Here is a 15,511-nt window from a genome sequence, read left to right as displayed (position 1 = left end):
TGAGGGAACTTTGTAGTGATAACCTACCTACAATAAGAAAGAGGAAAGATTGCAAATAAACAATCTAACTTTACATATCAAAGAACTAGAAAAAGAACAAACTAAGCCCAAAGTTAGTAGAGGGAAGGAAATAATAAAGACTAGAGCAGAAACAACTGAAATAGAGACCAGAAAAACAATAGAAAACACCAACAAAACTAAGAGTTGGTTTTTTAAACAGATAAAATTGACAAATCTTTAGTCAGACTAACCAAGAAAAAAAGAAGACTCAAATAAACAAAATTATAAATGAAAGAGGAGACATTACAACCGGTGCTAGAAATACAAAGAATCATATGAGAATACTAAACATTTATATGTCAACAAATTGGATAATCTAGAAGAAATGGATATGTTTCCTAGAGACATACAACCCAGCAAGACTAAATTATGAAGAAACAGAAAATCTGAACAGACCAATAATGAGTAAGAATATTGAATCAGTAATCAAAAGCTCTCAACAAAGAAAAGCCCAAGACCAGGTGGTTTCACTGGTGAATTCTACCACTTAAAGAAAAATTAACACCAATTCTTCTCAAACTCTTCCAAAAAAATTGAAGAGGAGGGAACACTTCCAAACTCATTTTACAAGGCCAGCATTACTGTAATACCAATGCAAGGCAAAGACACTATAAGAAAAGAAAATTATAGGTCAATAACTCTGATGAACATAGATGCAAAAATCTTCAACAAAATTCTAGCAAACCAAATTCGACAGCACATTAAAAGGATCATACACCATGATCAAGCGGGATTTATCCCTAGGATGCAAGAATGGTTCAACATACACAAATCAATAAATGTGGAGAGGTAGCCCTGATGGTCTAGCAGTTAAAGTTCAGCATGCTCCACTTCAGCGGCCCAGGTTCGATTCCCAGGTGCAGAAGCACACCGCTCATCTGTTGGTAGCCGTGCTGTGGTGGCTGCTCACATAGAAGAACTAGAAGAATTTACAGGGGCCGGCCCCGTGGCTTAGCAGTTAAGTGCCTGCGCTCCGCTACTGGCAGCCCGGGTTTGGATCCCGGGCGTGCACCCACGCACCGCTTGTCCAGCCATGCTGAGGCCGTGTCCCACATACAGCAACTAGAAGGATGTGCAACTATGACATACAACTATCTACTGAGGCTTTGGGGAAAAAAAGGAGGAGGATTGGCAATAGACGTTAGCTCAGAGCCAGTCTTCCTGAGCAAAAAGAGGAGGATTAGCATGGATGTTAGCTCAGGGCTGATCTTCCTCACACACAAAAAAAAGAAAGAATATACAGTCATACACAACTATGTACTGGGGCTTTGAGGGAGAAAAAGGAAGAAAAAATACAAGGAGGAAGATTGGTAACAGCTGTTAGCTTAGGGTGAATCTTCCTCTGGAAAAAAAAATGTGATGTACCACATTAACAGAAGGAAGGATAAAACTCATATGATAACCTCAATAGCTATAGAAAAAGCACTTGACAAAGCTCAACACCTTTTAATGATAAAAAACATTCAACAAATTAGGTATAGAAGGAATATACCTCAACACAATAAAGGCCATATGTGACAATCCCACAACTAATATCATACTCAACGGTGAAAAACTGAAAGCTTTTCTTCTGTATCAGGAGCAAGACAAGGAAGTCCACTCTTGCCACTTTTTATTTTTTAATTGATGTTTTAATGGTTTTTAACATTGTGAAATTTTGGGTTGTGCATTTTTGTTTGTCCATCGCCATATATATGTCTCCCTTCACCCCTTGTGCCCACCCCCTACCCCCACTGCCCCTGGTAACCACAGTACAGTTTTCTCTGTCCATGTGTTGGTTTATATTCCACATATGAGTGAGATCATACAGTGTTTGTCTTTCTCTTTCTGGCTTATTTCACTTAACATAATACGCTCCAGGCCCATCCATGTTGTTGCAAATGGGACGATTTTGTCTTTTTTTATGGCTGAGTAGTATTCCATTGTATATATATACCACATTTTCTTAATCCAATTGTCAGACGAGGGACACTTAGGTTGCTTCCACTTCTTGGCTATGGTGAATAATGCTGCAATGAACATAGGGGTGCATAAGCCTCTTTGGATTGTTGATTTCAGGTGCGTTGGATAGATTCCCAGTAGTGGGATGGCTGGGTCATAAGGCATCTCTATTTTTAATTCTTTGAGGAATCTCCATACTGTTTTCCATAGAGGTTGCACCAGTTTGCGTTCCCACCAGCTGTGTATGAGGGTTCCTGTTTCTCCACATCCTCTCCAACACTTGTTGCTTTTTGTCTTGGTGATTATAGCCATTCTAACGGGTGTGAGGTGGTATCTTGTTTTGATTTGCATTTCCCTGATGATTAGTGATGTGAACATCTTTTCATGTGCCTATTGGCCATCTGTATATCTTCCTTGGAGAAGTGTCTGTTCATTTCCTCTGCCCATTTTTTGATTGGGTTGTTTGTTTTTTTGTTGTTCAATTGTGTGAGTTCTTTATATATTATGGAGATCAACCCCTTGTCAGATGTATGTTTTGCAAATATTCTCTCCCAGCTGGTTGGTTGTCTGTTCATCTTGATTCTGGTTTCATTTGTCTTATAAAAGCTCTTTAATCTGATAAAGTCCCACTTGTTTATTTTTTCTTTAGTTTCCCTAGTCTGGGTAGGCATGTCATCCAAAAAGATTCCTTTAAAACCAATGTCAAATAGTGTGTTGCCTATATCTTCTTCTATGAGTTTTATAGTTTCAGGTCTCACCTTCAGGTCTTTGATCCATTTTGTGTTAATTTTTGTGAATGGCAATAGCAGATGGTCCACTTTCATTCTTTTGCATGTGGCTGTCCAGTTTTCCCAACACCATTTATTGAAGAGACTTTCCTTTCTCCATTGCATGTTCTTAGCACCTTTGTCAAAAATTAGCTGTCCGTATATGTGTGGTTTTATTTCTGGGCTTTCAATTCTGTTCCATTGATCTGTGTGTCTGTTTTTGTACCAGTACCATGCTGTTTTGATTACTATCGCTTTGTAATATGTTTTGAAGTCAGGGATTGTGATGCCTCCTGCTTTGTTCTTTTTTCTTAGGATTGCTTTAGCTATTCGGGGGCTTTTGTTGCCCCATATGAATTTTAGTATTCTTTTTTCTATTTCCTTGAAGAATGTCATTGGGATTCTGATTGGGATTGCATTGAATCTGTAGATTGCTTTAGGTAATATAGACATTTTAACTATGTTTATTCTTTCAATCCACGTGCATGGGATATCTTTCCATTTCTTTATGTCATCATCGATTTCTTTCAATAATGTCTTGTAGTTCTCATTGTATAGGTCCTTCACCTCCTTGGTAAGATTTATTCCTAGGTATTTTATTCTTTTTGATGCAATTGTAAATGGTATTATCTTTTTGAGCTCTCTTTCTGTTAGTTCATTATTAGCATACAGAAATGCAACTGATTTTTGTAGATTGATTTTGTACCCTGCAACTTTGCTGTAGTTGTTGATTGTTTCTAATAGTTTTCCAACAGATTCTTTAGGGTTTTCTATATATACAATCATGTCATCTGCAAATAGTGAGAGTTTCACTTCTTTGTTACCTATTTGGATTCATTTTATTCCTTTTTCTTGCCTAATTGCTCTGGCCAAAACCTCCAGTACTATATTGAACAGGAGTGGTGAGAGTCGGCAGCCCTGCCTCGTTCCTGTTCTCAGAGGAATGGCTTTCAGTCTTTCCCTGTTGAGTATGATGTTGGCTGTGGGTTTGTCATAAATAGCCTTTATTATGTTGAGGTACTTTCCTTCTATTCCCATTTTGTTGAGAGTTTTTATCATAAATGGATGTTGTATCTTGTCAAATGCCTTCTCTGCATCTATTGAGATGATCATGTGGTTTTTATTCTTTTTTTTATTGATGTGATGTATCATGTTGATTGATTTGTGGATGTTGAACCATCCCTGCATCCCTGGTATAAATCTCACTTGATCATGGTGTATGATCTTTTTAATGTATTGTTGTATTCGTCTTGCCACTTTTATCCAATACAGTACTGGAAGTTGTAGCAAGAGCAATTAGGCAAGAAAAAGAAATAAAATGTACCCAAATCAGAAAGGAAGAAGTAAAATTGTCTCTGTTTACAGATGACTTAATCTTTTATGTAGAAAACCCTAAAGACTTCACAAAAGAAGTATTAGAACTAATAAATGAATTCAGCAAAGTTACAGGATACAAAATCAACATTAAAAAAAATCAGTTGCATTTCTATACACTTACAATGAGTTATCCAAAAAAGGAAACTAAGAAAACAATCCTATTTACAACAGCATCGCAGAGAATAAAACACTTAGGAATAAACTTAACCAAGGAGATGAAAGACTTGTACACTGAAAACTATAAAATGTTGATGAAAGAAATTAAAGCAGACCCAAATAAATGGAAAGACATTCCATCTTCATGAATTGAAAGAATTAATATTGTTAAAATATCCATACTGCTGAAGTGATCTACAGATTCAATGCAATCTCTATCAAAATCCCAATGGCATTTTTTACAGAATTAGAAAAACAATCCTAAAATTCATGTGGAACCACAAAAGACCCTGAATAGCCAAAGCAATATTGGGAAAGAACAAATCACAATTCCTGATTTCAAATATACTATAAAGCTACAGTAATTAAAACAGTATAGAAGATATATAAATGGTCAATAAGCACATGAAAAGATATTCAACATCACTAATCATTAGGGAGATGTAAATCAAAACTGCAATCACATACCACCTCACACCCATTAGGATGGGTACTATGAAAAAAAAATAGAAAATAACAAGTGTTGGCAGAGAAGTGGAGGAATTAGAACCCTTGTGCACTGTCCGTGGGAATGTAAAATGGCATAGCTGCTGTGGAAAACAGAATGGCAGTTCCTCAAAATATTAAAAATAGAATTACCATATGATCTGGCAATTCCACTTGTGGGTAAATACCCAGAAGAATTGAAAGCAAGGTCTTGAAGAGATATTCATACACCCATGTTCACAGCAGCATTACTCACAATAACTAAAATGTGGAAACAATCCAAGTGACCATCAATGGATGAATGCATAAGCAAAATGTGGTATATACAAATAATGGAATATTATTCAGCCTTTAAAAGGAAGGAAATTCTGACATATGCTGCAACACGGATGAACCTTGAGCTCATTGTGTTAAGTAAAATAAGCCAGTCACAAAAAGACAAATACTGTATGATTCCACTTATATGAGGTACCTAGAGTAGTCAAATTCATAGAAAGAGAAAGTAGAATGACAGTTGCCGGGGGCTGGGGGTGGAGGAAATGGGGAATTATTATTTAATGGGTATAGAGTTTCAATTTTACAAGATGAAAACAGTTATGGAGATAGATGGGGGGTTGCACATTACAAATATATTTAATACTACTGAATTGCACTCTTAAAAATGGATAAGATGACGGGGCCGGCCCGGTGGCGCAAGCGGTTAAGTGCGCGCGCTCCGTTGCAGCGGCCCGGGGTTCGCTGGTTCGGATCCCGGGCGCGCACCGACGCACTGCTTGGTAAGCCATGCTGTGGTGGCGTCCCATATAAAGTGGAGGAAGATGGGCACCGATGTTAGCCCAGGGCCGTCTTCCTCAGCAAAAAAAACAGGAGGATTGGCGGATGTTAGCTCAGGGCTGATCTCCTCACAAAAAAAAAAAAAAAATGGATAAGATGGCAATTTTATGTTCTGTGTATTTTACCACAATAAAAAAATTGGCAAACAATGGTATGGTACTGGCATAAAGACAGACATCGAGCAATGGCACAGCATAGAGAGCTCAGAAATAAACCCACGTATATACGGTCAACTGATCTTCAACAAGGGCACCAAGGATACACAATGGGGAAAGGAGAATCTCTTCAACAAATAGTGTTGGGAAAACTGGATATCCACATGTAAAAAGAATGAAATTGGACCTCTATTATACACTATACACAAAATCAACTCAAAATGGATTAAAGACTTAAACATAACACCTGAAACTGTAAAACTCCTCAAAGAAAACATAGCGGAAAGCTTCTTGACATTGGTCTTGGCAATGATTTCTTAGATTTGACACCAAAAGCAACAAGCAACAAAACCAAAAATATATTTAGGACTTTTTAACATAACTTCCAGGAAAGAATCAACAATAGTGATACCCAGCACTTACTATGTGCTAAGCTCTATTCTAAGCATCATTTAATCCTCCCAACAACTTTATGAGGTAAGTATTATCACTCTTTTTTTACTGATAAAGGAAACTGAGGCAGAGAGTGGTTGAGTAATTTGTCCAGGGTCACACAGCTAACAATTGGAGTTGCTGGAATGCTAATCCAGGCAGTCTGTGTGCTTAACAACATAATACCATGCCAGTAGGACCCTCATGATTCCACCTTCCTTCTAACAAGAGAAGAGATTTAAAAAACTAAGTGCATTCTAACTCCAATCAGGCTGAGATTAAGCAGTCATCAGAGTCTCCTCAAACAAGCCATTTTGTGGGACGAATTAGCACACCAGAATCTGATTCTTAGAAAAAACTAAGACTCTAGTGACAAAACAAACCTCACTCATGTTCAAGAAAAATACTTTTCTAAACTTGGCTAGCAGAAATGTAGGTGAATTTCAAGCAACAGCAAAAGATATTGAAGCACGTTTGCAACGAAATACTAAATTTATCAGGAGAAAAATTAGTATACGATCATTAGAATAAAATAATGTAATGAAAAACTGTATCCTGAGATAAGCAGACATTAGCACTGCATAATCTTAAAGTTTAATTCAATTCAATTATTTTTGAGTACCTACAATATACACATTATGTAATGAATGTTCTAATACCTAATAGATTCTCAAGAAATGATAATGATACGTGGCTGAATCCAAGTTTCTTACCATGAATAAAATAACCACTCTTGGGGAAGAAATATATAGGTAGAAATGGCCTAAAGAATTTGCTAAGTCTATTGCCCACTTCCAGAAAGGACTAAAGCATACTTAAACGTTTGTAGCATTAGTTTAGAGGAAATCTATGATTAAGAAAATTCAAGAGATGTGCCCTTCTGAGTAAATAGGCAACATTTCGAAGAGTTAAGCATCACGCATTCCAGTCCTGCTTTGATACAGAAATGCTTTGTGATCTGTGTTGCCACTTAACTTCAGAGCCAGCTCATCTCCAAAATGGTTCTAATAATATATGCTTAACTTATTTCACAAAAGATTATAAGTTAATTAGTATTTATAAAATATCTAGAGATATGTTAATAATACTTTGCAGTCTCATAATACCTGTTACCCAAGAAACTCAAGACTTATAAACTACTACACTGACAATATATACTCTATTTTTCTTGTTTTATTCATGGGAAACATGGGCAAAAGATTAAAATTTTGACCAGGTCACAACAAAATCGGTAACAAATCTCTGAATATGAGTTGCATCTCTTAACTTATCACACATTGTTCCAAACATGCGCTAACGTGGTCTGAATGACAGGTTTAGATTAATTATCTTAAAATATTTTTGGTCAAAAAAATCCATGCATTCTGGTCCATTAAATATTCCATATATTTAGGGGTAATAATGTTGGATGTTTTTCTAAGTATTCAAAATTCACAACATTGGAAAATTCTCATTCAGAAAAAATTACTGTTTCAAAACTATAATTAGTTAACCGATCAATTTGTACCATTATGAGTGGTAGAGACCTGACTCTGTCTGGCATGTTCATTTTATTATAATAATTTAAATAATTAACATTTACAAAATGTTTGTGCCCTTCAGACTGTTTTATAGTCATTAATTATTGGAACTTCTCAACATTCATTTGAGACAGTTCAACATTATTATTTTCATTTGCCCAGCAGGGAAATGAAGCACAACCAGATGGGAAAATTTCCTGTGAGCATCAAGGCAAGAGAATGAAGAGTCTGCTCACCTATGACAACTAATCTTCTATCTAGAGTACGATAATTATTAGTTTTCTAGGTAGTGATGAAAACATCCCTCTCCTTCATATATTTTACTCTCCACTCACCAATATGAAGCTCACTTCTCAAAATAATTCATAATATCTTAAATACATAAATTTAAACTAAAAGGCAGTAAACAATATTTTTGAGGTAGGGATATGACCAATTTGGATACTCAGAAGTTCTTTAAATGGACGTTCTGCTCCTGGACTAAATCAAGAAATCTCAATACAAATAATTTTCTGTCAATGCAATATATTCATTAATTTGAGTTAAACTGACAGGGAAAGTATTATAGAAATTCTATTATTTCAGTTTTCAATTTAAAAAATCCATTGAAGAACTCCCACCACCAAAGGATCACTATATATTGAGAGTACATGATTTTAGTAAGAAAGAAAATACTCAATAAAGCATGAATAAAGAGATACTCCATAAGTACATGCAGGACAAAAGCAGTAGACATTTCTCATTTGAATCATTAACCGTTTGTCATATAGGGGGGAAAAACCAGAATCTATTCCAAAGGTTAAAAAGATGTACATTTACTCAGATTTAATTTTGACCTTTGAAAGTATGATTTAGTATTAATCCACCTGGAACATTTTTCATATACAAAGATATCCTTGGGACAGCTTTCCACCTACAGTCTGGACACTATTAAAAATCACCCAATAATGAAAACAACAATTAGGGTGCAAGTAATATTTTATGGCTGATTGGCATAGTTAAGAGTGCAATGACCTACTGAATCCTATAAAAGGCCAATGAAGCTAACTTCTATGGGTGGTGTACTTTGGCTTTGCTCTTCTCTGAGAAAGGGTCGCTCAGCTCTGCTGTCGCCATGTCTTTCCGACTCTCTAGTGGATCCAGGCGGGTCTGCTCACAAGCTGGCTCTGGTCGACTGCCTGGTGGAGGAACAGACTTCAGGGCTGGGAATATGTGCGGTGGGTCAGGAGCAGGAAGCAGCTTTTCTTGTACTCTTGGGAGTGTTTCTTCTGGAGGAGGTTTCTGTAATAGTGGTGGAGGGTTGGGAAGCGGTGTCAGCACTGGGTTTCTTGGAAATGAACAGGGCCTCCTCTCTGGGAATGAAAAGGTGACCATGCAGAACCTCAATGACCGCCTGGCATCCTACCTCGACCACGTGCAAGCTCTGGAGGAAGTAAACACAGAACTGGAGCAGAAAATCAATGGCTGGTATGAGGAATATGGGCCCGGTTCTTGCTGGGAACTCAATCATGACTATGGTAGATACTTGTCAGTCATTGAAGATCTTAAAAGGCAGGTAAGAAATATGGATTTGTATACTTTTACTACAGACTTTGGGTGTGCATAACCTAAAAAAGACAAGATATAAAACGTGCTTAATAAATTTACGTGGTATGGAATTGGCTCACTCCATTTTCCAGTGCTTAAGACAGTGCCTGGCAATAAAAATTTGTAGAATTAATTAATGAAAGAGAACTAGTTTCAAAATAGATGTAATCACTTTGTTAACCTTATATTTAGCTCTACTTTTTGATCAAGAGTAGTGAAAGTATCCACGATAGCAACAGCTTTTACCTCAGCTCTTAAGCTCTGGACATTTATATCTGAAGAAAATCCAGATTCATTTACTGTAGGAAAAAAATGATACTAAAATAGATGTTTGACAGGTTAAGAAGATAAGACTCAAACTTAAATCTGGAGGCTCCCTTGACTTTCGGTACTTAACATTTTGCACAATCTACTCTCTTTAGATTATTTCTGTGACCGCCTGTAACGCCAGCGTTCTTCTACAAAATGACAATGCCAGACTGACCGCTGATGACTTCAGGCTGAAGTAGGTGAAAATAATTAATTATATTTAAGGTAAAACTACTACAGTTGGAGTCAACAACATATCTTTTGCTTTAAAAACCAACATGTTTTTATTGTCAGACTTGATTACTGAGGAAATTAAGTTAAATATGCCCTTATAAAAAGAGCTATCATAAATTTTAAACAATGCTTTCATTCAACTGTTAAGCACCTTGGATGACAAAAATCAATTCTGAAGAAACAACTCCTCCAAAATACTATTCATAAACCAGCAGGTATTCCAAAGTGTTTCATCACTTTGCTGTCACAAGAAGCTTCAGAAGTGTGTACAGAACGTCATGTCTTTCAGATATGAAATGTATGAAAAAGTTATGCTTTGCACCTGCCTCTGATCACAATTCTCAAGCATCTTAATCACCTTTCAGATATGAAAATGAGCTTGCCCTGCACCAGAGCATTGAGGCCAACATCAACGGTCTTCACAGAGTCATGGATGAGCTGACCCTTTGTACAACCGACCTGGAGATACAGTGTGAGACACTCAGTGATGAACTGACCTACCTCAAAAAAAGTCACGAGGAGGTAAGGAACGCTACAGAGTGGCTTCGTGTAGGATCTGACGCCCTTCCTCAAGTCCACTGTTCATTTCATACCAGAGGGTGACTATCCATCAAATTTCTACCTTGAGTGTTAAGACTGATCCCTTTTCCAGGAAAAGAAAATCCTGCAGTGTGCAGGTGGGGGGAATGTGAACGTGGAGATGAACGCAGCCCCAGGAGTGGATCTAACCGTTCTGTTGAACAACATGAGGGCTGAGTACGAGGATTTGGCTCAGCAGAACCATAAAGACGCTGAGGCCTGGTTTAACCAGAAGGTACGTCTGTGGAAATCACACACCAGGGGCTTGTTCGGTAGATCCACGAGCTGGTGGCTAACCTTCTGACAATTATGCTTCAGAGAGCTTCGCTGCAACAGCAGATTTCTGATGATGCAGGAGCAGCCACAGCAGACAGAAATGAGCTGATGGAACTGAAACGCAGTCTGCAAACCTTGGAAATAGAACTTCAGTCCCTCATGGCCATGGTTCGTAGGAGTCACCATTGATTTGAATGTATGTGTGTATAAGTAAATACATATATATGGCTAAATATACATAACTAAGCATATATAACTAAAAAATAAGCCATATTAAATATATATAAATATATTAAATATGTATCAAGAATTTTGTCCATAAACATCACTTCTGACTCACCAATACCGGAACTTAAAGAAAAAGTTTTTTTCAATGGAGAGAAAATGGTTTCTTTAAGCCTTGCTAATGCTGGTTTTCAACTGAAAAGATTTAGACCTCCTGCAAATATTTCTTTCCACCTGGAGCATGTTTAAAATATGAACGTATCATTTATCTTTGACACATGCAAGCCTTGCTTTGTTCTTTCAGAAACATTCCTATGAATGCTCCTTGGCCGAGACGGAGGGCAATTACTGCCTTCAGCTCCAGCAAATCCAGGATCAGATTGGGACAAGGGAGGAACAACTACAACAGATTCGAACAGAGACAGAAGGCCAGAAGCTGGAGTACGAACAGCTTCTAGATATCAAAATATTTTTAGAAAAAGAAATTGAAACTTATTGCAAATTAATAGGTGGAGAAGAAAGGTAAATGTTAACTTGGGAAAAAAAATAATCTCACATCAACTAGGTCTTCTCAAAACACATGAATATCAATATTGTATCCTAGAATTTCCTGTTCTAAAGATTGTACCTATATGGCCTCAGGAATTTATTATTGCACCCAAGTGAAATGAAAACAGGCAGCAAAATCAAATTTGTAAGTATGCAAAGTATCTGTATCTAGAGTAATAGGTAGAACATTTAAATATCCAATGTTGAACAATTCCAGGACTCCAATCCAGGGGGAAAATTGTTCTCTGATTTAGTGTTGAGGCACGTTTCTAATAACAATACACTCGATTTTACTGTTACTTCACTAGTTACCACACATGCACCCTGTATTAAGTGGGTTATTACATTTTCATTTGAAAGATGAGCAATGAAGATACAGGAAGATTTAGTTGGAGAAATCACCATAGCTTGTTAGCCAAAAGCAACAGCCCTGGGTGCGAATCACACCACTGCATGAACTTGCGCACATTGCTTAACCTCTATCAACTCCAGTTTCCTTACTGGTAAAATTGCCATAACAGCAAAACCACACTCTGAACACTTTTAACCATTGAGCCTCGCTATGTAGGCAAAATGCTCATGACAGTGGCTTGCACACAAAAGGTACTTGGCGATCAGTGGCTATTACTAAATGCTGCCCATGGTCCCACCATGAGTCAGTAACATCTTACTCATCCTCCAAGGCCAGCGTCAGCCCTCTACAGTTTATTCTCATGAGAACTCAACAGTGATTGCTCCCTCCTTCGAACAAACTGCTTATTACACCATTCATTTTTCACTTCTCTTACAACACCTTTATGCCATGTTGTAGATAAGTTTTTACTTGCATATACTTTATTTTATTTTCAACACTGTAAACTGCTTGTATCTTCACTCTATATTTTCTACAGGACCTAGCCTAGCACCTTCTGCATGGTAGGCTCTCCAAACATGTTCGTTGGCCAGGAGATTGACTGAAAAGTCAGAATGAGAACTTGGAGTCCCCAAATTGCTAAATGAAAGAGATATCGGGTCACAAGGGAATTTTTTATCATAAATATCCATTTAACCTCTTCTTTCACTATACTGAAGTCATGAAAAGCTTACTAATGTCTCTGAAACATAAGAGGAATTTGAATCTTATTGAAACTAGAACTCCAAAACTTTTATTCTCAATTCACAGTTATTTATGAGCTCCCTAATGAAAGAAAAAAATTCAATAATTTACTCTTCTCTTCACAGAAAAAGCAAATCTACATGCAACAAATCGAAAGGACGCGGGCCTGTAAATTCCAAAAGTCACATCAAAGGTATAGCAGGTTTTACTTGGTGTAACTCTTTTCAACTCCAGCAATTGTATTAAATAAGTCACTTATTTGTAAACTAAATAAAATTGTTTCTAAGTTTAGTTCTAGTGAATGAAGGGATAATCGGTCATTATGACAGTTCTTAATATTTGTATTTTATATTCTTGTAAATTAGATGTGGTCAAACTATGAAATTATTGAAATGAAGAATCAATCCTGCAACATCTGTCTTCCCTGGAACCTACTTATTTACTTAGAACTCACTTATTTTCCCAGTTCCAATGCTTTGATAAAAAAGCTACTTTATTTTAAACCACAAAAGTAGGGCAAGTTGGTGTTTAAAAGAAGACAAGATTACTCGCTCCCAGCCTGTACTTGCCTGATCCCTTATGTTGTTTTAATCCATGTTTCATTTACGCTTTCAAACACCCAGTGTTCTGAAAACAGTGGTAAATATAAGATAGTCCCTGGCCTTGCTAAGCATAGACTTCGAACACGGTATTATATCTCAATTTACGGCAAACTTGCAAACACCATTTTTTAAATACCTTTCAACCTGTTAAGAATGTGTACTACACTTTCATTTATTTTATTTTAGACTCCAAAGAAGAAATTGTTGTCAAAACAGTGGTTGAGAAACTGGATCAACTCAGCAATGTCCTTTCACTGAGAGTCCACTCGGTGGAAGAAAAATCCTCTAAAATAAGCAACATTACAGTAGAGCAACGAGTACCTTCCAAAGCCTCATAAGGAGAAGAAAGTTATTTTTTGTTAAAAGCCGCCCTTTGCAAAATCCTGTTGGCCAGAAAACCCAAGGAAATCATTTATTTCTGTTCTTAAAAAGAAAATGGCTAGAATTTGTTCTCCTTCTCTTCTTTTTCTCCTGGTCTTTGCATGTAATCCTTCTCAGGAGTCGGAAAAATCTTGATCTGTCCCTAGTTTTTTACTTTAGGGGTTTTTTGCCATTTCATTAAGAAATTTTCTATTACAAGTTATTTGTGATAAATCTGGTGCTTTTGAATTTCCGCAGTTGATCTCAACATGACAGTACTAAGGATATGCTAATTAAATAAAATACTTCACTTCGCAGTCAATTTACTTCAATTCATGACAGGATCAAGCAGAAAGATTACTAGCCCTAATCTCTGGTCTCAATTCTGTCCCTGATTAACAATGTAAGTGACTAGATCTCTTAGGTTTTGGGCTTCTGTGGATGTAAAAGAAGATTATACCTGTTGATCATTAGGATTTGTTCACCCTTATAATGGCTAGCCTGTATGCGTGATCAACTAATGTTAGTCTGTTGAATCTGAATCTGGAGAGCTGTTTTTCCACTTTGCAGTACATGCATCACTCTGCCCCTACCATGGATGTTACTAAGTAAATTTAGAACTGCGCTACTCAAGCCTGGGGTGGTTCTCAATCTTGCTCATATCCTCCTCCATACAAGATGCTGCCTGACATCCTTACCAAACTATTTTGGAAAGTGCAGCCAGGGCTGGACAGCAGCAAAGTTCTAGGCTAAAGAGGTTTCTTTCATTTGGGGTGGAGTGAGGCAGGGAGCTCTGCAGTTACCTAGATTTCCTACTTGCATGACAGGGCATCACTAAAAGTTTTTCACCGACTGGTATATAGGCAAGGTGGAATTCAAAGTGGCCCATAAACACTGAACTGCACCACCTCGAGGAGCAGGGGACCCTGAGGTTTCATCTCCAAGTCTCAAAGATGGTCTCGATTGCCATTGTTTCCTCCTCCCACATAAAGTAGTTGACCTCAGCCCAGAGACAGTTTCTTGAGATGTGGGTACAGCTGAAGGTTACCTTTCCCAGAGTCTTCTTGCTATGAATGGCTCCATGATGATAGAATACAACGGAGAAAGAAAAGTCTCTTCAATAAATGGTGTTGGGAAAACTGGACAGCCACATGCAGAAGAATGAAACTAGACCATTATCTCACACCATACACAAAAATTAACTCAAAATGGATTAAAGACTTGAATGTAGTACCTGAGGCCATAATTTCAATGGTGTGGAGTTGGCTTTAGTTAGATTAGAAGTACTTTCAACTGCAGGACCATAATGACAATATCTTACATTTACTGAGTGTGTTTTATCTCACTTTACATGAATTAACAAATTTAATCTTCATAAAGGCTTATAAAAGTAGGTGTTTTTATTATCTTTACTTTACATATGATACAGACATTCAAAGAGATTAAGTAATTTCTCCAGAGTTACACAGCTGATATGTGACGGGGTCTAGATTCAAATCTAGATCTCCCTCTCCATCATGGTGACTGGAGTCCCATTGACCAGAAAAAAATCAGCATAAGAATTTCACCCAAGCACATTCTGTTTTCACACTAAGATTCCATTGCCACCCAAGAGGCACCATAATCAGGCAGATCCTTGTGTGCATTATCAGCAACGACACAATAAGAAGTCTGGCTTCTAGTTGGTGTGAAAACATAGTCTTTTCCTCTCTGTTTATTACCCATCTCCAGCTTCTCTCCAGCACCAACCTTCTCTGTTGCCATATTGATTAAGTCCTGGTCACCACATGCCCCTCTCTCTGAAGCTACAGTTTACCTCACTATGCTTTGTTACCACCTCATTCTTACTAGTAGAGTCATCCAGAGGCTCTGTCTCCCAGGAACTGGAGGACTAGAGCCACAACCTCATCTCTTAAGACACTCGGCTAATCTACCATCTTACACCACAATGTTTCTCTTGTGACCA

At 37.4% G+C, this 15,511-nt stretch overlaps 1 protein-coding gene across 1 annotated transcript; it reads left to right on the top strand.

Moving 5' to 3' along the window:
* The first annotated feature begins 8,842 nt into the window (after positions 1-8,842).
* On the top strand, positions 8,843-13,523 carry LOC131417940 (keratin, type I cytoskeletal 26-like). The gene is made up of 8 exons (XM_058562039.1): positions 8,843-9,283; positions 9,738-9,820; positions 10,224-10,380; positions 10,511-10,672; positions 10,756-10,881; positions 11,243-11,460; positions 12,709-12,776; positions 13,372-13,523. Exons 1-8 carry the CDS (start codon positions 8,843-8,845, stop codon positions 13,521-13,523), a joined length of 1,407 nt encoding a protein of 468 aa, XP_058418022.1.
* Positions 13,524-15,511: the final 1,988 nt, after the last annotated feature.

Source organism: Diceros bicornis, chromosome 18 (genome assembly GCF_020826845.1).
Source record: "Diceros bicornis minor isolate mBicDic1 chromosome 18, mDicBic1.mat.cur, whole genome shotgun sequence".
Lineage (NCBI taxonomy): Eukaryota > Metazoa > Chordata > Mammalia > Perissodactyla > Rhinocerotidae > Diceros > Diceros bicornis.
This window is presented reverse-complemented; position numbering and strand designations above follow the sequence as displayed.

Bases quoted from the DNA above. Each gene is read 5' to 3' on its own strand.
- LOC131417940 (XM_058562039.1), top strand. From the start codon at position 8,843: ATGTCTTTCCGACTCTCTAGTGGATCCAGGCGGGTCTGCTCACAAGCT. The intron at 9,284-9,737 runs GTAAGAAATATG...TACTCTCTTTAG, and splicing joins TTGAAGATCTTAAAAGGCAG to ATTATTTCTGTGACCGCCTG. The intron at 11,461-12,708 runs GTAAATGTTAAC...TTCTCTTCACAG, and splicing joins TTAATAGGTGGAGAAGAAAG to AAAAAGCAAATCTACATGCA.